Source organism: Pygocentrus nattereri, chromosome 26 (genome assembly GCF_015220715.1).
Source record: "Pygocentrus nattereri isolate fPygNat1 chromosome 26, fPygNat1.pri, whole genome shotgun sequence".
NCBI lineage: Eukaryota > Metazoa > Chordata > Actinopteri > Characiformes > Serrasalmidae > Pygocentrus > Pygocentrus nattereri.
Window position 1 is genome coordinate 12,154,388 of NC_051236.1, and position 26,124 is coordinate 12,180,511.

The 26,124-nt window shown below is 40.0% G+C and overlaps 3 protein-coding genes across 7 annotated transcripts in view; 1 reads left to right on the forward strand and 2 right to left on the reverse strand.

Annotated features, from left to right (window-relative positions):
* Nucleotides 1–3,619: 3,619 nt before the first annotated feature.
* On the forward strand, nt 3,620–7,026 carry cenps (centromere protein S). Its single transcript, XM_017697790.2, has 5 exons — nt 3,620–3,830; nt 4,137–4,260; nt 4,362–4,395; nt 5,124–5,190; nt 6,547–7,026. Exons 1-5 carry the CDS (start codon nt 3,804–3,806, stop codon nt 6,682–6,684), a joined length of 390 nt encoding a protein of 129 aa, XP_017553279.1. The 5' UTR covers nt 3,620–3,803; the 3' UTR covers nt 6,685–7,026.
* Nucleotides 6,836–14,841, reverse strand: LOC108427558 (TAR DNA binding protein). Of its 4 annotated transcripts, none has more exons than XM_017697789.2 (7): nt 13,926–14,829; nt 10,627–10,802; nt 10,367–10,507; nt 9,482–9,652; nt 9,197–9,301; nt 8,195–8,315; nt 6,836–7,384 (listed from the first exon to the last, which is right to left on the reverse strand). In XM_017697789.2, exons 1-6 carry the CDS (start codon nt 14,164–14,166, stop codon nt 8,223–8,225), a joined length of 927 nt encoding a protein of 308 aa, XP_017553278.1. In that variant the 5' UTR covers nt 14,167–14,829; the 3' UTR covers nt 6,836–7,384; nt 8,195–8,222. The 4 variants fall into 4 exon arrangements, with proteins under 4 accessions (XP_017553278.1, XP_037390825.1, XP_037390824.1 ...); XM_037534928.1 differs by having other exon boundaries at nt 9,217–9,301; nt 13,926–14,828; XM_037534927.1 differs by having other exon boundaries at nt 8,195–9,301; nt 13,926–14,836.
* A 3,175-nt stretch (nt 14,842–18,016) lies between these two features.
* The window catches only part of ca16b (carbonic anhydrase XVI b), a 122,632-nt gene continuing 114,524 nt past the window's right edge, over nt 18,017–26,124 (reverse strand). For both annotated transcript variants that reach the window (XM_037534940.1, XM_037534939.1), the window contains exons 23-29: nt 24,232–24,325; nt 23,869–23,945; nt 22,124–22,252; nt 21,765–21,911; nt 19,874–20,016; nt 19,579–19,714; nt 18,017–18,335 (exon numbers count right to left, since the gene is read on the reverse strand). In XM_037534940.1, the coding sequence (XP_037390837.1) occupies nt 18,189–18,335; nt 19,579–19,714; nt 19,874–20,016; nt 21,765–21,911; nt 22,124–22,252; nt 23,869–23,945; nt 24,232–24,325 (873 nt within the window). In that variant the 3' untranslated portion in view covers nt 18,017–18,188. The remainder of the gene's footprint in view (nt 18,336–19,578; nt 19,715–19,873; nt 20,017–21,764; nt 21,912–22,123; nt 22,253–23,868; nt 23,946–24,231; nt 24,326–26,124) is intronic.

A 26,124-nucleotide genomic window follows, 5' to 3' on the forward strand; every position in this document is an offset into this window, starting at 1 on the left:
CAAGTATTCCGCCAAGAAATGTAGTTCCTTCAGATGGTGAGGGAGATTTTTTAATAATGTGAAAGATTTTTTAAGTGAAAGATTTTTCAAGTAATAATTGTAATAATTTTATTCAGAACTAATCATATTATGCTGTATGGCTCACTCTCGGCAGCTCTCCCTGTGTGTGTGGCCCTGACTATGTTCTGTGTGTCAAGCAGGCCTGATTGTGTTAAAGACTGTGGCCTGGAGAAGTACACGCACACTGAGATCATGTTCTATTTCCTATATACTATTAAGAATGTCTTTAGGAGACACTCTTACCCCTCTTCTCACGCTGAGGCTGAATCTCAAATGGCTCCCTGCTCCCTACACAGTGCCCAAGTTACGCAGGAATTTAAATACTGGTTCCTGCACCCCAACAGGGCATAATATACACTCACTGGCCACTTTATTAGGTACCTGTTCAATTGCTTGTTAACTCAAATAGCTAATCAGCCAATCACACGGCTGCAATTCATTGCTTGTAGGCATGTAGAGGTGGTCAAGACAACTTGCTGAAGTGCAGACTGAGCATCAGAACGGGGAAGAAAGGTGATTTAAGTGACTTTGAACGTGGCGTGGTTGTTGGTGCCAGACGGGCTGGACTGAGTATTTCAGAAACTGCTGATCTACTGGGATTTTCATGCACAACCATCTCTAGGGTTTACAGAGAACGGTCAGAAAAAGAGAAAATATCCAGTGAGTGGTCAGTTGTGTGGACGAAAATACCTTGTTGATGTGAGAGGTCAGAGGAGAACGGGCAGACTGGTTCGAGATGATAGAAAGGCAACAGGAACTCAAATAACCATCCAAAATCTCTGAGGAACGTTTCCAACACCTTGTTGAAAGTATGCCACAAAGAATTAAGGCAGTTCTGAAGACAAAAGGGGGTCCCACCTTTCACTAGCAAGGTGTACCTAATAAAGTGGCTGGTGAGTGTAGTTAAAATAGTCATTTGGGATTTGGTTACATTCATACTTCACAAATTGAGCACTACTTGGCGTTAGAGGCTGGAATTTCTAAACTTCCATAGCAAGCACACTAGGGAGTAAGTTACGGAGCCATTTGAGATTCACGGTTTGACGCTACTTCTTACTGAAACACAGACATTTGAAGTGTGTAAGCCATTCAAGTAACATTGTTTAGACTTTTATATTGCCGTTTTTCAGTGAATTATATTGTAAGTACTTTAATTCAAGCCTGTGATATTTATGATGGAGTTGAATAGGCTGTTAGTTATCTTTTAGCCTGTTAGCTAGCTGGCCAGACTAGTTCTAGTTAAGAAAATAAGCTGTAAGACTCTCAGTTTAAACAAAATACGGGTTCTTACGTCATCAACATACTCGGTGGTCCATGCGAGAAACATGAGAGTCAAAGATAACAAATAACAGGTAAATATAAGGACTATGTGTTTATTAGGTAATAAAAATCCTTATATATATTCTTCTCTTCTGTCTACATGTTGGTGAACTGAAATGAACATGTCTTTGTTGCTCTGCTCTGTCTTTGCTCAAAAAGAGCTACTTATTGAGTTCATTAGTTATATCAGGTGCTTTAAGATCAGGAGAAACTTGGTCGGGTGCAGGACTGAGAGCTAGTGCACTTCACAGAGATAGAGGTGATTCTGCAGCACCATCACGTGGACTAAGAACACAATGCATTTTCATATTTTGTTAGTCTAACAATGGATTTAATACAGGATCAAAATATAAATAATAAAATAATACAACATCAATACTCTTATTATTGCTAAATTTCACCTAAATGGTGCAGTGACTGGTTGATTTTTATCTCCCATCTCTAATAATTACATTTATACTTACATTATGTACAAAGAGTGAGATGATCTTCATTTCACCTTATGTCTCAGTGCAGCCTTTAACCATTTAAAACATTTCTATCTACTCACCCAACACGCAGACAAACAGACGGACACTGCATTAATTCCCATACAATAAGAACTGAATAAGATTATTCACATAATATATCGTTTTTACAGATCATTTGACTTAACTTTTTCCCCAAAGTGTGAATCTATATATAAATATATTAAAGAGAAAAACACAAAAAACAGAACACTAACCGCACTACACACACACACACACACACACACACACATACACACACAAACTGCTTATCCTTCTAGGTTGCAGTGGGGTGCTGGAGCCTATCCCAGCTGACATTGGGCAGAAGGCAGGATACACCCTGGACAGGTCGCCAGTCCATCACAGGCAATTTAGCATGGCCAATTGACCTGACTGCATGTCTTGGACTGTGGGAAGAAACCGGAGTACCCAGAGGAACTCCACGCAGACACGGGGAGAACATGCAAACTCCACACAGAAAGTACCCAGGTTGCCACTGCCCACTAACAGCACTGCATTACAGTTTATTTTATAAACTCACAACACTTTATTCTGTACACACTGCCTGCACTCTTGACATTGTTACCTGCTGCTAAGACGTATTACTATTATTATTATATTATCAGTACTTACACTGTTATAACTAGTATTAGTGCACTGTTATAACAGTGCACACACAAATATGCTTACATATAATCATACTGGGGACTAGAGAAGTAGTTTAATCTTTCCTGTATCCTATTCTCCACTGTTTAGTCTCTGTCCTATCTGTGCTGCACTGATTAGTTACATTAGTTACAAACCCAATTAAGATCATCGTTTTCTTATCTTATGTCCCAGTACAGCCATTAAAGGTGGTATAAGTGTCATTTAGATATACAGCTTTATGGAATTTGGGATTTATAACTGGAAGATTAAAAAATTGGGAAAAAATGAATTTCTCTAATGTATATTATCTATATATATAAATGACAAAGGAAACCAGAATGAAACAACACAATATTTTTCCCAGGGGCATGTCTATGGGTGGGCGTTGTCCAGCCAGAAAGAAGCCTTGCCCATCCAGTGAAAAGTCTGAAAAAAAATCACCGTTATAGTTTTTTCTGAGCGTTCATGTTTTTTTTCTGTCACAATTATTTTTGTCAGTGCTCATCAAAAACTGCACTGTGTGGTTGTGCTTAGTCAGTGCTCCGCTAACCATAAGACTAATGCACACATGCTGTACAGACGTGGTGAGGTGACCTGCTAGACCTGCGCTCAACAACCCAGTCAAACTGTTCGGACCTTTTTTTCTGGGTCTTATGAGTTAAATTAATAATGTTGTTTCACAGCTTCGAACGGAGCTCAACCAATCAGATTTTAGGACCGGTTTATAATGTCCATAAACGCCAGTCCATCGCAGGGACACTAAACACACTTTATTTATTTGTTTGTTTATTTATTTATTTGTATACTGTTTTGTCTGTCACAACGAAAGGTTTGGCCATCCCTGATATAAAGCACGAAGCTGAAGGGAACTTATTCGCCAGCTTTTTGATAGAATTTTCCTTTTCCACGTTACTGAATGCAGCATTGGGCTTCGTTTAAGGTGGAACGGGAAAATGCGAAGAAGAAAATGGCGATCAGGAAGCCGACTTCAGTCTCCTACATTAAAGCCTTGTTTTCGCCAAGTCGAATCCAGAGGAATCACTCCCAGTCAACAGGGGGCGCTACGAACATGCCGATCCCGAGGAAGTTGCTGCAAACGATATATTTCGCGCAATTTTCAACTGGCTAATGTTTCAGATGAGAGAAGACTGATGTCAGAGTGAAACTGGCGTTACATTTGTCTGATTCTCTTGATTTAAGCGTGACAGATATAGAGTACGTTAACTGCTGAAGGCGTGCTGAAAGTGGCGACGTGGCTCCGTTCATATAATGGATGAGAAGGAGGCGAATTCACAGGTGGTTTGCCGTTAAGGTTGTTTACTTCGTTAGGTGGTTAGGTCAGTTAGCGTTAGCTGACAAATGCGATGTGAGCTTATTTACATTTTAGTCCGCCGATGTAGTTGTATGTTATATTCGTGATCTGCTTCTTTGGAACTGTATTTGATGCTGGTAATCCTGTCGTTTCACCAGCTTCTTGTTCGATTTTTCACGTTCCACCTTAAATGGTGCGGCAGTTAATTACATCTTGAGGAGGCACCATTTAAGATGGAACGTGAAAATTCCAACAAGAAGTTGCTGACCTCAGTTTCGTGCCATTTCCAGAGGCTGAAAGCAGCTATTCACTACACGGTCGGCAGACTCTGTCAGCAGGCAGCCGCAGACCATGAGAGAGAATTCAGCCGGCAAGCGATAGCAGCTCTCGCAGAAATCACATTCCGGCAGTGTGGTGGGTACAAAGATGAGTTTTTGTAGTGTCGAGCTTTTTCCATTAGTAACAGCATGATTCTACTTAACTTACCACGCGTCACTCTTTATTTTAAATTGCAGATATTTTTGCCACAGACCTGGAAGCGTTTGCGAGGTAAGTTAAATCGCCATTTCATTGGATGCACTGGGCTGTGTGTAAGTGAGGTTAAAGGGGAACTCCACCGATTTTTCAAATATGTCTGCATAATTAAATGGTTAAGATGTCATTCGGGGTGGTTTGGTGTGAAATGCTCCCTTCTAGAGAAACTTGCAGTCTCACAATAGCTCACAGCGGTGGTGACGGGAACCAGCCGTGCACCTCTAAAAGCTCCCTCACAGAAAGGTATCGCATTAAATGCTTATGAATACTCAGCCGGATGTCTCAGACATTTTCATGGTAGTTTTGTAAAAATGTTTGGCCTAAAACGTATCAGATTATTTGAATGTAGCCTTGGTGGAGGGATACATTGATAGAGCCAAAATTGTCCCCAAAGAAAACACGCCCCCTATTTACCACTGTGTGTTATCAGCAGCAAGACATGTAACAAGACACGCGTAGATTCACTGGTGGTTGTGGATACCAAATAAAGTGGCTACATTTGTGTTGTAGACATGGTTCACCTCTTCCGATCAACACTACTGTAAAGAAATCGTAGTTGGTAGATAGAAAAGAAACCCCCTTTCACCAAACCAGTCTGAATGAATTTGTTTATATCCTAAATACTCAATTATGCAGACATCGGTGAAAAATCAGTGGGATTCCCATTAAAGAACGTCATTATTTTTAGTTGCACAAACTTTTTTTTTTTTTACCTGTAAAATTGAGATGTGTTGTTTTTCTAGACACGCCAAACGACAGACCGTTACAGCGGACGACGTAAAACTTCTAGCAAGAAGGAGCGCTGCACTGGTACGACTTTTTTGCGAGTCGACCCCAAAAAGAATCGACTCCTCGATTGCACCCATTCAGGAATCGAGAGTCGACTCCAAAAATTTGGACTCGATTCCACACAGTGACGTTCGGGCACATGGCTTTGGCTATGGCTTTCTGCTGTTACTGTCTGTGGACAGTCCATATGAACAGAGCATGATTTCACAAAATGAACAGCGATAACCGAGCTGTATTTTACTTTAGACTAGGAAAACAAATTCGTAAGGAAAAACTGGCTCACAATCAAACAACTTTACCGGTGCCAAAACATCTACCCACCTAAAGGAGCTGACAAAGGAGGATCAGGTTCAATATCAAGCCCCTTAGTCAGCTAAGTTAATTAGCTAGCATTAGCACTCCAGATTTACAGATTAAGGTAAAATATTTGTGTACTCTATTCTTGCGAGATGTCTTTGCCTTGATTTATTGGAATCCCGATTGTGTGGCGTTGACTTCAAAAATGGTGGTCTAGACAAAGGAAAGCAGCCGCCTCGGGCTCCCTCCCATTAGCCAGGGGTATAGATCGCTGCTGTCGGAACAAAACCTACTCTACTTTTAATGCAAGTCAATGGAACCAGATTTTTTCCCAAGCTATTTTGGACCATTTCTTTATGAAATTTACACACAATGTAAAGAACAACAGGTATTTTCAAATTATGTCAAAACTAAAAAACGACAAAAATGGAGAAACCTGGTTTTATTCTGACAGCAGTGATATGTACACACACAAGCTACAATAGCTGTGACTGAAGTCATTTTATTAAGCCATGTTTGGATGAGCATGTACTCTGTAGGCCTTAATGTACCAGAAAGCCACCATTCTCCAAGTTGTCAGATTCCCATTAGTACAATGCATGTCAAAGTACCCACACACCCCTTCTAATGAGTGAATTCAGTTACTTTAGGATGTACCCCTTGTAAATGGAATTGCATGCTTTGGATCAGCTGCCACTGAGCCCAATGTCATGTAATGTGTGCTTCTGCTCTTAGTAATACATTGTTTTAACGTGAGTGTGGCAAGTCTATAGATCAGTGATCAACCCTCCCCCTGGAGATCTACCTTCCTGCAGGTTTCACCTTCAAACCAAATCTAACAAGCCCCGGTCAGCTGATCAGGGACTTTGGAATAGATGGATCAGATGGGGTCAAATAGCACTGGAGCTAAAGTCTCCAAAAAGGTAAATCTCCAGGAGCTGGGTTAGTCACCATTGCCATAGCTACCAGTAACACATTCCTCAAAAAAAAAAACCCTGCAAGATTGCTTTTATTTGGTTCAGGTAAAGGCTGTTACCCATTTCTAAATATCCTCTAAAATGTATTTTTATGTCCCTATAGTCAAACTATATCCAGCAGAAGAGTGAGGAACTAGCGCAAAACAATCAGGAACAGAAGGAGAGGAGGAAGAAGAACGCTGCCAAGAGGAAGACTAAGAGCTCAACAGAGAATGAGGCTGATATGGCAATGGAGCCCTAGGACAAAAGTGAGAGTGTCATTACCTGACAGGTTGAAGAGAACTGAATCTTATTAGCACACAATATTTACTATATATGGTCAGTTATTTTTCTTGAGGAAACTTAATATGAAGAGAAATGAGGAATGTCAATTAACTACTCACAGACATGAATCCAGGTTGTTTTTTATTGTAATACAGAATGTGCAAAACATGTTTTCACTGTCTGTGAATGTAAGAAATTGTGACTGTATAAAACACTGATTCTTGTTATAAAATAGCTGAATGCCAAGACATTTGGTATACTTACAATTAAGACCTGCATGCTTTCATATTCACAGATACCACAATGTCTAGACTGTTTTGACCAAAAAATGAAAATGGAGACACCAATCACAATAGAATTATTGCATTTCAGTGTATAAAATCAGATCAGTGTCTGGCCATAACATGTGGTAACAATGTGTAGGTTCTTCTTTTTGGAGCCAGATAAAGCCTAAAAAGCCCTGCATTAAAAGGATTGTGTCCAAACTAGCTTGATCTGGCTCCAAAAAAGCCCAACAAGTGCCTGCAGATCAGCTACATTCTACAGTGTCCATTTCTGTTACCAGAGCTGCTAATGCTGTAATGGGCAACCAGACACTCCTCCATCTTCCTCCGTCCCCAAACGGACTTTCCACCTGGGGTTCAGACGCAACCCGCAGCCAGCCATTTCCCAGGCCCCTAAACGTGTGAATTCAGTTAGTTTTTTTGCTTCTTTTATCCCCCATATTCACTTGAGGTCAATCCAGTATAAGAAAACAGATACCTATTCAAATTGTTTTATTGAAGCACTCCCTTCATTTGACAAGCCATATAAAATGCCTTTGAAAACATTTAGCAAATGTTATCTAGAAGGAATTCATTCCACAGACATCCACAGCACTCAACATACAGGTCGCACTTACACCATCACTCGTGCTCACCCCCTCACTGTCCACTGAAGATGTCATCCACATCAAAGTTCACACTTACAGGTCAAGTTACAAGGAATTAAAGCACACACACCGTACAGCATTCAGATCAGATTATATCAGCAAGACAAAAAAAAAAAATTCATCACAACATTCCACTAGCTACTTAAACACATTGTCAGTATACTATAGAAGAAAAGCAAAATGGGAAGCCTAAGGGGTGGTGGTGGGGGGGGGGGGGGGGTTTATATAAAAAAAAAAAATTTCCTCAGGGTAAATAGTGTCCATGTTTTTGGGGTTGTATATTGGTGAAGTTGGGAATTGTCAACAAGCTCTCATTCACACGCTCACATTAGCCACCCACTGCAGTCACATTTGAGCTCTTTCATCGCACTCTCATCAGTCTTTTTCCTCGTTCGCTCGCTTCCACGCTTTCCTTCCTCTCTCTCCCCGCTCGCTCACTCGCAGCCTTCTCACTCTTCGCCACCACCAATCGCACTCAAGAGTTGTTAAAAATGTTCATTTTCTGCGTAGTTCGTCAATCAGAAAAAAGGAAGTTGATTAAAAAGTAGACACCCACCGTGTCAGCGAGCCGTGCGATGAGAGCTTTAAGACATGGGGGAAGAAGGTGGGTTTATGATCTCAGCCACACAGTGCTGCCACAGAGGGCCTTCTTCCCAGGCAAAACCCAGAGATGGCAACTGCAGAAGAGATTTCGATGAAGGCTTTATAAATGCATCTTCACCAAACAGGTCTGTAAATAAAGCTGAACTCTTAAAAAGACTGCAGGTTTCAACCAGATTCTTCCCAATGCAAGCTTTTAAAAATGCAATTTAAAAAGGTGCAAATTTGGTAGTCTTTCATCACATGCATTTTCAGTGACCACAGATTGGACTGCATGCATTTTAAGAATCCAGTTGAAATATTTCTTCCTACTCCCAAACAACATAAAGAAAATAAACTGACACCAAGAATGATGCATCTTTGTGTAACACTCTGGTTAACACAGCTCACTTCAGACACTAAATTTAATCTCTTGTTCAAATGTACAAAACATTCTGTTCTCTTCCCAATCTTCCCTTCCCCTCCTGTTCCCACTCCCAAACACACATGACGAGTTAAGTCTTTCAAAAAATACTTACCAAACACACACTAGAAATACCAACACTTCAAAAACAAAACAAAACAAAAAACTCATAACTTACATACCCCATCCCGAAGACTTTGACTCCATACTAGAGCCGAAGCTTGAATTAAACCCACTTCCACCGGTACCAGAATTAGAACCAGTACCCCACCCAAGGGCAGCAGAACTGCTGTTGTAGTTACTGTTTCCTGAACTATATTGCGGCTGGTCTCGAGAGGAGCTTGCGCTCGTGCTCGAGCCAGATGTGGCGGACTGACCCTGCTGAGCTAACATGCCCATCATGCCCCAGCTGCTCTGCAGAGCAGCCTGGGCAGCAGCCATCATGGCTGGGTTGAGGTTGAAGTTGCCAAAGTTGCCCAGGCTACTGGAGCTGCTGCGGCTGCTGCTGCCGCCACCAAAGCCCTGACCCCCAAACCCGTTCCCAAAGCGGCCCACCCGATCCATCATCTGCCTACTGTTGCTGTGTTTAGGCTCAGCATTGGAGATGTGTACGCTCACTCCTTTGATGATTAGGTCCTCTCCACACAGGGAAGAGGCAACCTGTTGGAGAAGACAGGAGGAAGTTTCACAAAAACTTATCAAATATACTGGTGTACATGCGTCAATGAGGGAGTGTTCCATAAGTGTGCATCTGACTTAGAATACACACAGTTCTTTCAACAATTTTTATGTAGCGCTGTTTGGCTCAAATGTCCTTTAATTAACCAATATGTGCCATACCTGGTCATCAGCAAAAGTAACGAAAGCAAAAGCTCGGAAAGGCTTGGGAATGAAGACGTCTGTGACTTCGCCATACTGCATAAAGAACTGCCGCAGGTCATCGGTGGTCATGTCTTCAGTGCAGCGCCCTACAAACACCTTCCTGCTCCTCATGGGCTCATCAGGACCCTGCTGTTGGACAAGAGGAACCATCTGTTGGTTCTGCATTGCACATCCAATAAGCAGTTTTGCGAGTTGCCATCTTAACATGTTTTGCACTAAGAGGGTCTGCAGTCTGACAGGTGGCAGTCATTTTCAACCATGACTATTGCAGACAGAGACCAGCTATATGGGACTTCGGGTGGGAGCATGCTAAATGGTGCAAAGGAGGAGGGGGAAAAAAAAACACTTCTGTGCAGACCACTACTTTAAGGTAACACATTAAAGATGCTGGCCAGTGCTCACAGAAGACCTATGGATAAGCTGGAGAGCTAAAGTTACTTTTGAGGGTTCACTGAAGAATCAACAAGCATAAACGATAAAGCAAGAGAGCTACATTTGCAGAGAAGTTTTAAAATCTTTTTCAAATCCGAACCATCAGCCTTTTGTGTTTGCACAGAGGAATTAGACCTCCGCATTTAACCCATCCGTGCAGTGAAACACCCACATACATACACACTAGTGAACACACAAACACTAGGGGGCAGTGAGCACACCTGCCCAGAGCGGTGGGCAGCCCTATCCATGGCACCCGGGGAGCAGTTCGGGGTTAGGTGCCTTGATTAAGGGCACTTGAGTCACATCCTGTCAGCCGAGGGGATCGAACCGGCGACCTCCCGGCAGACCACAACTGCCCCCAGTCGCAACTAAAATTCTGAATCATTTGATGACAAATCGATTCATTACCTTTGAGTTGGGCAGTTTGCAGTCACACCACCTCCCATCAATCATGTGTCGCTGGTTAATCACTTTATTCTGAGTTTCCCAGTCAGCAAATCTCACAAATCCAAAGCCTTTTGAATTTCCAGTCTTCACATCCCGCTTTACCTGGGGAGAAAATCAGAATATGTACAAAAGTGAGACACATTCACATCAAAGCCAGAAAGCCAATGTTGATGTGTAGTCACTTGCTTGTGTATTTTCAAAAGTGGACATTGGTTGTTTACCTGTGCCATGATGACTTCACCAAAGGCACCAAAATAGTCCTTTAAATCTTGTTCTGTAGTTTTCCAGGGCAAACCCAACACAATGAGATCTGAGGTTTTCTGGTCCCCTCTCTTGATCTTGGCAGATGATGCATCAATTTCATCCATCTTCCTCTTATTGTCTGGGAGAGCTGGCTCTTAAATTGACATTATCAAGATAAGTGATTACAAACTGACTGACAAAAACACTATCAGTGAAAAAGAATTTCCCTCATTCTCACATGTGTAGCAGCTGTTTATGTTTATCCTGTCTGTTCACTTCAAGAAGGGATTTTTTTAATCACAACAATGACGGACATTCCGACAAGACAATGCAAGACACCACGCAGTTCATTAAAAGATGTTCAAACTCATTGGGATCTTGTAGGCTTGTGGTGGAAAATGCGTAGAGAAGATCCAATGTGGATGGTCTGTGGACAGCAGTGAAGAGTACAGGTGCTGGTCACAAAATTAGAATATAATGAAAAAGTTGATTTATTTCAGTAATTCCATTCAAAAAGTGGAACTTGTACATTATACTCATTCATTACACACAGACTGATATATTTCAAGTGTTTATTTCTTTTAATTTGATGATTATAACTGACAACTAATGAAAACCCCAAATTCAGTATCTCAGAAAATTAGAATATTACTTAAGACCAATGCAAAAGAGGATTTTTAGAAATGCTGGCCAACTGAAAGTATGAACATGTACAGCACTCAATACTTTGTTGGGGCTCCTTTTGCCTGTATTACTGCAGCGATGCAGTGTGGCATGGAGTCGATCAGTCTGTGGCACTGCTCAGGTGTTATGAGAGCAGCCTTCAGCTCATCTGCATTGTTGGGTCTGGTGTATTGCATCTTCCTCTTCACAATACCCCATAGATTTTCTATGGGGTTAAGGTCAGGCGAGTTTGCTGACCAATTAAGAACAAGGATACCATGGTCCTTAAACCAGGTACTGGTAGCTTTGGCACTGTGTGCAGGTGCCAAGTCCTGTTGGAAAATGAAATCTGCATCTCCATAAAGTTGGTCAGCAGCAGGAAGCATGAAGTGCTCTTAAACTTCCTGGTAGATGGCTCCGTTGACTTTGGACCTCAGAAAACACAGTGGACCAACACCAGCAGATGACATGGCACCCCAAACCATCACTGACTGTGGAAACTTTACACTGGACCTCAAGCAACATGGATTCTGTGCCTCTCCTCTCCCTCTAGACTCTGGGACCTTGATTTCCAAAGGAAATGCAAAATTTACTTTCATCAGAGAACATAACTTTGGACCACTGAGCAACAGTCCAGTCCTTTTTGTCTTTAGCCTAGGCGAGACGCTTCTGACGCTGTCTCTTGAACAGTGGCTTGACACAAGGAATGCGACAGCTGAAACCCCTGTCTTGCATACGTCTGTGCCTAGTGGTTCTTGAAGCACCGACTCTAGCTGCAGTCCAGTCTTTGTGAATCTCCCCCACATTTTTGAATGGGTTTTGTTTCACAATACTCTCCAGGGTGCGGTTATCCCCATTGCTTGTACACTTTTTCCTACCACATCTTTTCCTTCCCTTCGCCTCTCTATTAATGTGCTTGGACACAGAGCTCTGAACAGCCAGCCTCTTTAGCAACGACATTTTGTGTCTTGCCCTGCTTTTGTAAGGTGTCAGTGGTCATCTTTTGGACAACTATCAAGTCAGCAGTCTTTCCCATGATTGTGTAGCCTACAGAACTAGACTGAGAGACCATTTAAAGGCCTTTGCAGGTGTTGAGTTAATTAGCTGATTAGAGTGTAGCACCAGGTGTCTTCAATATTGATCCTTTTCACAATATTCAAATTTTCTGAGATACTGAATTTGGGTTTTCATTAGTTATCAGTTATAATAATCAAATTAAAAGAAATAAACCCTTAAAATATATCAGTCTGTGTGTAATGAATGAGTATAATATACAAGTTTCACTTTTTATTTCAGTAATTCCATTTAATATCAACTTTTTCATGATATTCTAATTTTATGACCAGCACCTGTATGTAGGGCAATATATAACAATATTTACCTTATCGTGATAAAGAATTTCACAATATGCTTTCTGAGCATACCATGGATACATACCTCCAACACACAGGCCAAGTGCATGTTACATCACAAAGATAGTATAATTAGGCCCAGTATACTTAAAGGATTTAATTGCAGTGCAGTATGTGAAATGCAGAATAATAATAAAAAAAAAAACAAACGTTTTTTGTAGTTTTTGATAGTATTTTTTTAACGAGACAGCACTGGTACTTTTTGTTCATTCCAACTTACCAGATTTCAGAAAAGTAAATAGTGACATGTGCATCATGAAAAATTCTTGAAATGTCATTATATTGTAACTTTACCATTTTGCTCACGTCTTTGTGCGAAGTGATTCCTTTAAATAGTTTTGAGAAACTTCAGAAAAGTATGACAAAGCAGTGTGGTGATGTCTTCAAGACTAGAGAACTTACAACATATTGATAATCAGTAAACTTAAGTTTATTCCCTATTTTGCCTTCAGGTTTTTTGTCAGTTACAATTTAAAAATTAATATCAGTTTATATAAATTTAGGCAATATATATATATATATATATATATATATATATATATATATATATATATATATATATATATATATATATATATAGTGTTTGTCAGCATTTTGTACATCCTCTTGTCTCAACATTTCCCAGCATCTATCCACCAGATCTTTACGGGTTTTAAACTGTGCCTCAATTTCACTTAAAAGAAATGTTCGCAATTTCCATTTCCACAAATAAATCGTTAAGATGTAAACAATGTCATCTACAATGGTTTGGCAATGAAATGTTCAGTTCTAGCGAAACTTTCCGAGTCAGAATTGATCTCAGTGGTGGTGACAGGAACCACACGTCTAAAAAACGTAATACCTCTAAAAGCTCACTCGCAGTCACTACATTTTATGGTTACGAACGTGTTGCCTGACGTCCGAGACGTTGTTTCAAGTTTTGAGGCAACGTTTTGGCCTAAAACGTACAAAACCATTCATGGCGGAGGGGTATATGAGGCCTAATGGTCCCCAAAGAAAATTTATTTTTCCAAATGTATCACTATTTTATCATCATCAACATGGCATATAAGTCGTTTTGTTCACATTTGTATGACATTTTACAGAAATTTTGAAAACTCGGTGGAATTCCCCTTTAAGGCTTAGTATATGGTTTGACAACTTTGTGAACGATTACTTGTATGTGACCTAGCAGACTGAACTCCGTAACTAACGCTACCAACCTTTCGGGTAATTTACGACGTAGACGAGGTTTCCCCAGCCGTTTTCAGGAGGGTGTAGAACCCCCTCCACCAAGCGCACCCCCCGCATGCACTGAGATATGGGGCTCCGGTAGCGCAGGCCGCACGCACCCGGGAACTGAGCGGCTACCGTCGACAGCAGCACCGTCCCGTCGTCCTCCGAAGGAATCTCCATCGGCTCCTCGTTCTCCTCCTCGGCCACACGAATGTACATCTCAGCCATCTCGGCTCTGGTAGCGAAACAGACGGCGCTCTACTCTCTACACTGAGGGCGGAGCTGTCGAACACGCCACGCTAAACGTTAGCTAACTGGGCTAACAGCGCTCTTTACGACAAACACAAAAAGTAAACTAGTGAAAAAAACCCGTTAGGCTTGTTTAACGAAAAAATGCACAGCGCAGTTGCTGTTTTGCGCTGAATTTTAAAGAAGCGTGTTCGGTAGCGCAGATAAACAGCTCGGCGGCCGCTCAGTTAGGTCCCTCTGTTCCTTTGTTAGCTTCGTCGCTCCAAATGAATGAGCGAGCTAACGTGCTAACGCTTCGTCTCCACAGATTAAGTGTCTTAAACTAGCTCTACTAAGCGCAGACGGTGCTGTGAACCACACATAAGGCCTATGCAGTTTCAACACACTCGCAATGTTTAAATAACTAACAAAAACTGTAATTTACACGGCGGCTCCACGGAACTCGTGCTCCTCTTGTTTTCGTAGCCAAAAGGCATTACCTAAGTCATGGAGGAACTACGTCACCTCGGGAAGGTCGCACTATAGCTGTAGTGGGTGTAGAAGTGCTCACACACCGCAAAACAGTGCAGCGCAGCGCTAACGAGTAACGTTGAAACGCGACGAAACCTTAACGGCAAAAGAAGTTGGTCAGAAGAGGAATAAACAATATGAGTGACATTTCAGCCAGCCTTTTCTAAAAATACACCAGAGTCGTTTTCTTTCTCCAGTTAAATCAGAAACATGACTACAAAACGCCAGAGGGCGCCCGTCAGCGGGTCCTCAATGAATGCGGTAAATGGAGCTAAATGGCTAAAATGAAAAGGTTAACATAGTTTGTAACCACTCGTCCAGGACCTTCCTTAAATTTTGATGGGATGTATTTTACTTAACACGCAAAGAAAATGTATCTGTACTTTTCCTTTTTTCTACAGCAAACAGGTTTTAGGTAGTAGGACGGTAGCATTACTGCTACTGAGTGCTGATTGGTGTGCTTTGCTGCACCTTAATGCTAAATGGCTTGTATCAGTGCTACTGAGTGCTGATTGGCTTTGGCTGAGTGTAGCGGTTCAGGTGCTCTGACGTCATGAGCATACATGAGGCACCTTTATAAAGTCCTGGAGTTTGAGTTGGAGCTGGAGTGCAGAAGCGCTCAACAATATAACAGTGGTGTTAAAATGGTTTATGTTGTTCTTTGTTCACTTGGCACTAAACCACTTCACATTTACGCTCCTTAATATGGAATAAATTCTCCCATTAACAGTTAACAGTTCGTTTTATATGAATTAAAACAAATGTATTTGAAATAATTAACATGTTAAAAATCATAAAATCAAACAAAAACAAAACCAAAAGTATGAAAAGTATCCAAAACATGCTTGAAAATCACACAATCAGTTAATGATTGCTCCATGCCGATGCAACTGATCAGTGCAGTACCTGCCTTAAATTCACCTGTGGGGAAGTTAATAAGGAAGAATTTTAAAAGGAAGATTTGAATGTTCAAGAGCAGAAACCTGAGGGTGAGATTGAGAATCATTTTAAAGGCTGCGTAGTGCAGTGAATCAACAGATGGAACTGAACATGCTGTTCATGGATCAAAAAAAGCATTCTATGAAAGGACAAAGGGTTCATGGATTGATATATATTTAAGGTTGTAACAATAGAAGAACCGTTTTTTGGTGCTATATTGAACCCTTTCCGAAAATGTTCTGTGTAGAACCTTATGTAACATACTGTCCATCAATCTGAAGAACTTTTTCACAATGCAAAGAGCCCTTTAATCATGTAGTAGGTTCTTTAAGTGTCCAACCATCGTCTTTGCTAAAGAACCCTTGAAGAACCATATTTTCATGGGGGGGAGTGTTACAGGATGTTTTGTGAGTCAGGGTGAAGCTGGCTTGGCGTGCAGTTCTGTTTGTAAGGCCATGGTTGACGGCATTTTTTGATATGAGTTTGTATCAAGTTGATCAGTTTATTTTGTTTTGTTTTCCCTTTATTTTCATTTTTCTTTTTCTAATTAATTATTTTTGGGATTTTGGAACACCGTGCACTTTTTACTGTGGACTTAATAAACCTTCCTGCATCAGAACTTCCAGTTTTCCAGTGTTTTTAAGCCTCCACTCAGCTATCCTGTAACGTTATATGTTATTTCTCATGTTATGTAGTATTCTCTACTGCAATAAAGAAATCCACTGATGTATCAATGATGTAGAGGCTAATAAAAATATATATTGATATATTTCTTCCTAGAGGTAATGTCAGATGATATCTGCAGTAGCCAGAAACGTCCTCTCCACTTCAAGGTACATCATATATACATATAAATAAATAGTCTTTAAACTGCTGGGCTCACTCTGAAGACTATTTCAGCACCACTGTAGGAGATGAGGAAGAATGTTGATAACAAATGGCCAGTGTCCCATTCAGTCAAGGTGAAAGAAGTGCTACATTACAATCATATGCAAAGTTAACCCTTAGAATGCGCTGTTATTTCTGGCTATAACAAAAGCATGATGTAATTTAATGTTAATAATTTCTCACAGATATTCTGTCAAAACGACAGATTCCAAACTTTCATCATTACTATATTTATATTGAAAATTCTGGAGAAAAATGTTCATTTTTCCTTTTTTTTGGCCAATTTTGGCTCTAATAGCAAACAAAAAGTGCAGATTAGAAACAGTTAATACAGTAACTATAGTAAGTCATAATGTAATGTAAATTGAGTGTGTAGCAAAATGACAGTAATAACACTACAGACTTCTAAGGGTTAATATATGCATCTAAGATTACTGCTGTCTTACTTACCAGCAGCACTCCTACAATGCTGACATAGGAACTTATTATGCTTTTTAATGGGAGTTAAATAGTTCTGCAGTTTACAATTTCACATGTATATTTTTTTCTGTTCTAGTTTCAGAAACAGGGGGCAGAACAGTGGCGTGGTGGGTAGCGCTGTCGACCTCACAGCAAGGAGGGCCTGGGTTCGATTCCCTGACCGGGGTCCTCTCTGTGTGGAGTTTGCATGTTCTCCCCGTGTCTGCGTGGGTTTCCTCCGGGTTCTCCGGTTTCCTCCCACAGTCCAAAGACATGCAGTTAGGCCAATTGGACATGCTAAAGTTGCCCCTAGGTGTGAGTGACTGTCTGTGTCTGTCTGTCTGCCCTGCGATGATAGAAAATGGATGGATGGATAGTTTCAGAAACAAATAAACAGCATTTCAGAGCAGCTGTTTTTAATCCAAACTGGAGGTCGAACTGAACAAACACGTGAGCTGACCAGAGGCATCTAAGGTGTGGATTAAGAACCTTGGTCTTATTTGATTGAACGATCATGGTTAGTATACCCATCACAAAAAAGACCAACACACTTTTATGATCAATATATTTATATATATTTTACAAAACAATAGAAATGCTACCAATAACAATATATGTTCACAGTTGCTGTTATGATACCACATTGAAATAATGTATATAAGTTAGACTGAAAATGATATATCTCAATAACATAAACAAAAATAACATTAATCCAACATTTTCTGTCATGAAGGTCGCATCATGACGAGCATTACATTGTACATGAGGAGCTTTACCGAGTACAGCTTGCGTGTGTATGAGGCAGATATCTATGTGCTAATGTGTTAATGTGCTGTTGAGTTGCTGTTGACTTCTGTAGAGGAGCATTGCTGAATATCCTCCCAATAAAAGAAGGAGCCGGCGTACTGGAGCTCGATGGCCAAAACGGGTGGAAATCAGCGAGGCATCAGGCAGTAACACTGACAGTATAGTGCAAAGTAGTCAGCTGCATTTCATCGTGTGTGTGTTTGAAGAGTAAGTTGTGACACTCAGCAGGATAACAAAAAGCAGCAAAAATAAATATCAAAAAGAATTTTTTTCAGTATACAAAATGTCTTTAGGTTGTTTTTTTTTTTTTATTTTACCAATGAGTCTGGCAAAAATAAAGGCCTCAAGGAAAGTCTGCCAAATGAACTTGGGTGTTCTCCTCTTGTTTTTCACAACCTTCACACCAGAGACTCCATACTCTCAGCCGTGTTGGATTCATCTGTGTTCACTATCCTTCCATTTCTGTCCATATATGGATAGCGAAGTCCAGTATCCTTACTGCTGACCAGGCTGAGCATTGCTTTGTAAAGATACTGATAATGCTCCTGAAAAATAAAAATAAGAGAGAGCAAATAATGAAATACAAAAGCACGCTTTACAGGGCCCATTTCCTACTAATTTCTTGTGTATATATATATATATATATATATATATATATATATATATATATATATGTGTGACCTTCTCTAAATTTTTGAATGCACATCTCCAACTGTTCAATGTTTCAGTACTTTTTGCACAACTTGCTGTTCTCTAACAAGGAGCTTAACATGAAGGTGGTGGTGATGGTGTTACAGTGTGGGCAGGTGTGTGTAGTCAAAACAGAACTGCCCTACACTTTGTGAATGGTACAGTGACCAACCCATACTACTGAATAACATCATTAATCCAGTCATTGTGCCTCTGCATGAACAACACAGGCCTAATTTCATCTTCATCGATGACAATGCTCCAGCTCATCAAGGTCGCATCATTAGGGAATGGCTGCTGGAGACTGTGTTACCTCAAATGGAGTGGCACTTTCTCCAGACCTGAATCCCATAGAAAACCTAGGGGATCATCTGAGTTGCCGTGCAGAGGCTCGTAACTTTGTACCCTAGAATCTCAATGACCTGATGGCTGCCCTTCAAGAAGAGTGGGATGCCATGCCTCAGCAGACCATGAGTCGACTTGTGAACAGCATGAGACGTTGTTGTCAAGTTGTAATTGATGCTCAGGGGCACATGACAAGTTATTGAGACATTGATATTTTTTGTTGGGGTACACCCACCACTGTTGTTGGCTTTTGTTTCAATAAATTGTTTGAGATGTGGAAATCACCACTGCATGCTTCTACTTAAATGCCCTACTTTCATGATATAATATCACTGTAGTGTGAACTTTTTATGTTTTCCATAAAGTTCACCTGAAAGCCAAAAATCCCTAACTTTTCATGAGTAGTGTATGTGGTTTTATGTACCCTAAACAATGAAAATTCATTTCTACATGACTAGTTTCCAACCTCACTTAACCTATGCCTTTAAGACTGATGTCTGTTCTGATTGGCTACACTGTATTGTATCTCATTCAGGAGCAATTCAGGCTGAAACACTCTCTATAACTTCAACATAAATGGGTGGAGCTAAACTGCTATAGGCTGAGTAGGTGAATATATGTAAATGGATAGGATTTGTGACATACTTTAGAATATTAATGTTTACATACTATATCAAATGTTTTTCTTCCCAAGAAATGAGGACATTTTTTTCCCTTAACATAGGCCCATTCAATAACTATTTGAAAGCTTACAATGTCTGTGAAGACACCTGGCCTCATGAGGTTGATCATCTTGGCCACCTGGTACACATCCACAGCATTCTCACTCTGCAGCTGCTGAGATAGAGTGGTCAGTGCGCAGAGCATTCCTGCTGAAACACCTCCAAACCTGAGGAATGACAAGAGTCAAATCAACACTCCACACCAAAATCAGTATAACATCTTCTCTCCTTTCTCTGACTAAATTTAGGATGTTTTCTCTATCTATTTCTAAAATGTATCATATTTGACATTGAAAAAAGAGAACAAACACATGCAGGACACTCACTCATCGTGTACGATAGTGGGGCCATCTCTGCTCATGGCCTCCTCCTTGATGATGTTGATGAGCTCAAATGTGTTGCTGATGGGGGCACTAAGGTCAGGCCAGTTTGGGCACTGAAAATGTCGAACCTCCAGCACATAGTCATCCTGAAACGCAGATACAAACATACAGACTCTTAGACCACAATCAAGTCAGGAATTTGGTGTATGCCAGATGTATGCATGAGCACAGTCAAAGCACAAAATGTACTGTCATATGACTGCAGTATGTGCTGATAATGCATAAGAATTGACATTCAGTTTCCTAAAAAAGAAAATGGAAGTTCAGTGACAAAGAGATAGCAGTATTAATAGTTCATTCCCACCAAAACATTTTACAGAGGTATAATTCTACCAGCACCAGTGCCAGCACTAAATCATGAACTGGACATCTGAAAAAAGATGGACAGAGGTGGGGGGAGTGCAGGGCATCAATGTAAAAAAAAGGAAAATATAGGGTGCAAGGCTATGTTAGACCTGTTAATAGGAGCCAAAAATTCAGAAGAGAATCATCAGCAGAGCCACATTTACAGGAAATCACCATTGGTCTGCCCATTAGGGAAACCTTTGCTCTGACTTATTTTCCTAGACCATACAGCGCATCATCAGCAAAAGAACTGCACGTAAGAAGCCTTTCATGGAATGGGTTTGAGTAGCTACACGGAAGCCTACAATCAAAATGCACAATGCCAAGCGTCAGTGGGAGTAGTGTAAATGACGCCACCACTGGACTCTGCAGCAGTGGAAACATGCTCTGCAGAGTGACGAATCACACTTCTCTATCTGGCAGAGTGATGGATAAATCTGGATTTGGCAAAAGCCAGGAGAACATAACCTGCTTCACCGCATTGTGCCAACTGTAATGTTTGGTGGAGGGATAATGCTATAAGGTTGTTTTTCAGTGGTTGGCCTAGACCCCTCAGTTCCAGTCAAGGGAAATCTTAATGCTTCAGCAAACCAAGACATTTTGCACAACTGTATGCAACTTTGTGAGAACAGTCCACAGAAGACCCTTTTCTGTTCCAGCATGACTGAGCCCCAGTGCACAAAGCAAGGTCCATAAAGGCATGATTGGTAAGTTTGGTGTGGAAGAATGTGACTGTCCTGCACAGAGTCCTGACCTGAACCACATCAAACACCTTTGGGATAAACTAGATTATATCACGAGTCGAGTCACATGCTCTTCTGAATGAATGAGCAAACATTCCCACAGACTCACTCCAAAATCTTGTAGAAAGCTTCCCAGAAGAGTGGAAACTGTTATAGCTGCAAAGGGGGGACAACTCCATATTAATGCCTATTGATTTATAATGGGATGTCATAAAAGCCCCTACAGGTGTAATGTGTAGGTGTCCCAATGCTTTTGACTTAAAGACCCACAAATTGACCCCCTGAAGATGGAACTGAATTCTACCTTTGGCAAAGTAAACAGAATTTGTGAAACAATAGCACAAACTGCATGTGCATAATTCTGCCACATCATAGGATATTTTGTGCTAACAAATCTAATTCTGACAAACACACTTCCAATCCTAAATGTTCTTCTCACCAACATATATCTGAAATGATGTTACTCCCTTGGTAAAGATTCTTTCAACACTTGTTTGAATCTCATGCCTCTGTTTCTGCTGCCATTCTTAAAAGAAGGGTCTCAACAACATGGGAGAGAAGCAGATTCTGGATTTTTCTCAAGAACTGCATGTTTAGGCTTGTGAACTACACAGGTAGAATGTGTCTGATTTATACATGAAACTGGCGTAAAAGGCTTAGTACATCTGTCCCCTGTGCTGTTGCTGTGGTGCTGACATGGTGTCTGCTCCCACAACATCATTTCAATTGGAAAGGATGTGAAGTACCTGTGTAGCCTCCAGGATGAAGTCATGAATGATGAGTTGTTCTTCATTAGACAAACACAGTTTATCTGTGTTGATGAGAGTGACGGTGAAAGCCACGCAGTTCATAGCCTCTTCTCTGCTGGGCCAGTACACAAACTCATCTTCTGTCTGTGAGGGAACACAACAGGTCATATCATCACTGACATCACGTCTCTGGGGCTATAGAAGTAAATTATTGGTCCCATTTTGCTCAAGGTGTACACAAATACGTAATGTGAAACCCCATGTATTGAGGAAGAACAGTTTATAGTCTGGCAGTGCTATCATGCCATCTTTTACATTTTGTAACATTTCACTAGAATTTCCAGTGATGTACTCACTAGCCCTAGATTGTCAGGGAGCATAACGATGACTTGAGCATTGTGATCCCAGATCATCCTCCAGAAGTCCATGGTTGTATGCGGTAAGGGATGCTGGGTAATGATGAACTCATTGCTCCTGTAGTAGCCCTGTAATTGATAAAGCATGCAGTTCTTAAAACCTCCAATGATTAAAAAATAATTATAACATACAGCCAAGAAAAGAATTATAGTACAGTAAACCACAAACAGTCCATTTTATGCTTGAAATTGCTTTGATCTTCTAGACTTTCACATAATTGTACAAATAGATTGTCATGAGAAAACTCAAAAAAAAACCCAAAACAATACATTTCTGGGTGATACCACAACTGGGGTGCCATTTGTATTTGTATATCTGATATTTACAAATATGTATGTAAAGTAAAATACATTTGAACACAGGTTAAGTGTTTACAACAAATTACTTCTCAAAAATGCTAACTTTTCAGGAGAAGGCAAAAATATATTTTACTTTTAATATAGGTAAATATAAAGATAGTTTATTCCAAGCAATTGTGGTGCATTTCTATTTGTCTGTTCATCACAAAAGTTTTACACAATGTAGGACAGGTGCAGAAAAAAAAATTTTTGGACAGTGACAATATACTTATTTCAGATGTGTGACAAAGTCAATGTGTAAATCCATTTAACATCTCGTGTCTGAAACATCCTTTTTCCACGAGTCATTTCCAAGACTCAGGTTATTAAAAGTGTACATTTCAGTCGTCTCCCACAACATTCACTCAACCCAGTTACCTGAACACAATCACTGAAAAATATCTGGAATAAAAGTCACACATTCACATATATGACAGGAAGCTGCATCATGCATATTTCCTGGAGACCGTTGGAAGAAATACATTTTTTGATTCTTTTTCTTTCGGTTCAGTGATACTGTGATACTGATTGAGGGCAGTTTGAAAGTACAGCCCCATTATCTATATTACAGAATTGGGTGCCTCTGGTCAAAAAAAAAAGTGCACTAAAATTCTTTGCCATATTTAAGTGCACAATTTCTATTTATCTGCTGAGGTGAAGATATTGGAAAGAAAATTAAACATGCAATATAAAATACACCATGATTTTGCACATTTGGCATATTTTGTGTCAAATTCAACAAATAAACCACTCTTGTGGATTAAAATGTGCAGAAGTGTGTTAACTTTCAGAAAACCAACAAAACATGATTTTGACCAGTAGTTTCACATACAATTCACATACAATTGTAAATTATCTGTTTTTTTTTTAAATAAATCAATGGAATGTCTTTAATGCTCAAACTCAACCCTGATACTTTCAACCACAGTACTCTTTAATCCATCATCAGCAATGGAATTCTGTAAAAGCCTCTTTCAAAGTTGAATTTATAGTAGTTACAAAGGCTAAATGGCACCACACTCAATGAATCACCTTTAAATAAGAAGGAAAAATGTTCTTAACATTTGTAAATATAAAACTATCTAAAAACTTGAAAGGGCTGCTTTTCAAAATTGCTATTGCTCCATTCATCATGAGATGTTAACACAATGTAATGGGGAGCTGACATTTTCAAATGGGGAAAGAATAACAAAAAAGGGAAAAATGAGATATAAAGTTTGTTATGACAGCAACGATATATTGCACAAACTTTTTATTCACTGTCCCTCTAACACAAATGAAAGTTTCCAAAAATAGAGGGCCACTCAGGACTGAAAACATTGCTGCGGTGAAGTGTGTAATGGTACCATAATGTAAGAGGCATTGATGTAGTCTGTGCCCTTCATTCCAGGGAGAGGAGCGAGTGTGACCCGAGCTCGCTCCGCTGTGGAAAGAAACGTTCATAAATTACGAATCATATAAACACCTGCAGAGTTCACACAAGGTACCCTAAGCAAAATTCAGCAAAAAGGCCACATGAGAATAAAGGGCATCTTCTCTGATACAGCATGAAGATAAAAATTAAATTATAACCGCATAAACAGAAAAACTAAATGACCTGTCAAGATTTGTAAAGCATGACATGATTTCACAACTTTAATCTCTCTAACAAAGTAGGACATTAATTGCAATGATGAAAAGACTGATGGTTGACGTTTATTGATACTCACATGGCACCACTGAGGAGTTGCGGTTCTTCTCTTTGTTGCAGTCTTTCTGAGCGCTAAAGCATTCCATGAACTGGGCATTGCACTGCATCACCAGCTTAGGAGACACATACCACAACTGATCACAAGGGGGAGCAAGTTAGCTGTACAAAAAGCTCCACAGTAATGAGTACAGCTCTAAGAAATTCTCACTGTTGTCTCATTAGAATTTATAAAGCAGAGCTGGTCCTAAAATCAGATTGGAATCACGCTCTAGCAAAACACTTAGTATTAACACACATATGAGCACCTTACAGCGAGTGAATTTTGTTTTAATCCCCAAATTGACCTTACCATTGCAGCGGTAATTTGGTGAGCAAAGACTATGCAAAGGATTATGCAGTGAACACCGGCAACAACTGATTTTATCATTATTATATGACAAAAAATGAAATGACTGTAATATACAGGCGCTTGTCTTCCTTCAGCAGTCCATATTTACTTGAAAACATTAGTATCCTCTAAATCATCAGTTCTCAAACTTTTTTAGTCTAACCTTTGTGGGTAGTTAGTGCCGCTGAACCGGCCCAAATAGCTCTCAGTCACTAATTTCACTTAACAAATGATGACCATTTCTCACTAGAAACCTCGCCCATTTCCTTAGCTATTGCTGACCTGCACAAGACATTGCAGATAAACTGTGATTGGTTGGCACTTTTAAAATTTTTTATAGTATTTAATCCATCTACAATTTTTTAACAAGGGCTAATTTTTAGATATGGCCCACACAGATTAAATAAACTTAAAAAAAAAACATTTTGCTGACATTTTCTTCTGAAAATTGGGGTCCCGGTTTGAGAACTGCTACTCTAAATGAGCAACTTTATTTGGTGTAAGAATTATTTGTTGATGATAAACCACTTGAGACATGCATTGCAGTGATTTTACCATGGGGTGATTTTAGGTATGACATGACGATTTATTTATTTATTTCCTTTTTGTAAGCCCATGTCTAGTAATAAAGCATATTGTACAAAATAATTTGCAATTGACAGTTACTGTACTCACTTAAAACCTGTGGTGATTTTAGTGCTTCAGGACACCCTTTTACAATGAGTTTTGCAATCCTGATCAATTAATCAGGAACCAAAGCTATAACCAAAGACAGTAAAAGCTCCATCTTTCCCAAAGGTAGGTAAAGCAATTAGTTAAAACCTTCACAGCCAATGCTGTTCATGTAAAATACATTTATATTCATATGGGTATGTAGAGCCTGTGCAGGATTTAGGAATGAAGCTGCCCTATGAAGAGGGGTTTGGGGCATGTTCTGTTTTGTCTCCCAGCATGACTTGCAACTTATAGCTTCACTGGTGGGTTTTCCATACGGAAATGAGGCTTAAAGAACAAAGAAAAGTCTTCTGGCATGCTGCAGGTTTTGCAAGATTTTGTAAACTTCTTCTTGTCTTAATATGGTCACCTTATTTGATCAGTCTATTATAGGGGAGTCCCGCTACAGCACGGTTTGGTGATTTCCCTACTTAAACTCTGGTAAGGGCTTCTGTTTTAAGATTATTCCTATAGGTGATGGTAATTTGATTAATAGGCTAATCAAACTATTATGTCTTTTGCAATTTCCTCTCACTTTGTCCCTGTTATAGTGCTGCTATCATTCAAAGTTCAGTCTGTGCAACATTACAAAGTTCACTGGTTGCAAAAAGGAATGGTCAGCTTTGGACACTTAACATGGCACTGTTTTATTGAAAATCCCACCCTTTAATAGAAAGAGCCAATTCACATTGTTGCTAAAGGTGTAAAGCAGGAAAAATCATCATCATTTTGTGGAGATATATGTATGCATAATAGCCAGAATGTAATAGCCGTGTATGACACATAATACATGGCAGCAACAATAACAGG

Bases quoted from the DNA above. Each gene is read 5' to 3' on its own strand.
- cenps (XM_017697790.2), top strand. From the start codon at position 3,804: ATGGATGAGAAGGAGGCGAATTCACAG. The intron at 3,831-4,136 runs GTGGTTTGCCGT...TGCCATTTCCAG, and splicing joins AGAAGGAGGCGAATTCACAG to AGGCTGAAAGCAGCTATTCA. The intron at 4,261-4,361 runs GTGGGTACAAAG...TTTAAATTGCAG, and splicing joins AATCACATTCCGGCAGTGTG to ATATTTTTGCCACAGACCTG.
- LOC108427558 (XM_037534927.1), bottom strand. From the start codon at position 14,166: ATGGCTGAGATGTACATTCGTGTGGCCGAGGAGGAGAACGAGGAGCCG. The intron at 10,803-13,925 runs GTTGGTAGCGTT...TGTCAATTTAAG, and splicing joins CGTCGTAAATTACCCGAAAG to AGCCAGCTCTCCCAGACAAT. The intron at 10,508-10,626 runs GTAAACAACCAA...TTTTCTCCCCAG, and splicing joins GTGAAGTCATCATGGCACAG to GTAAAGCGGGATGTGAAGAC.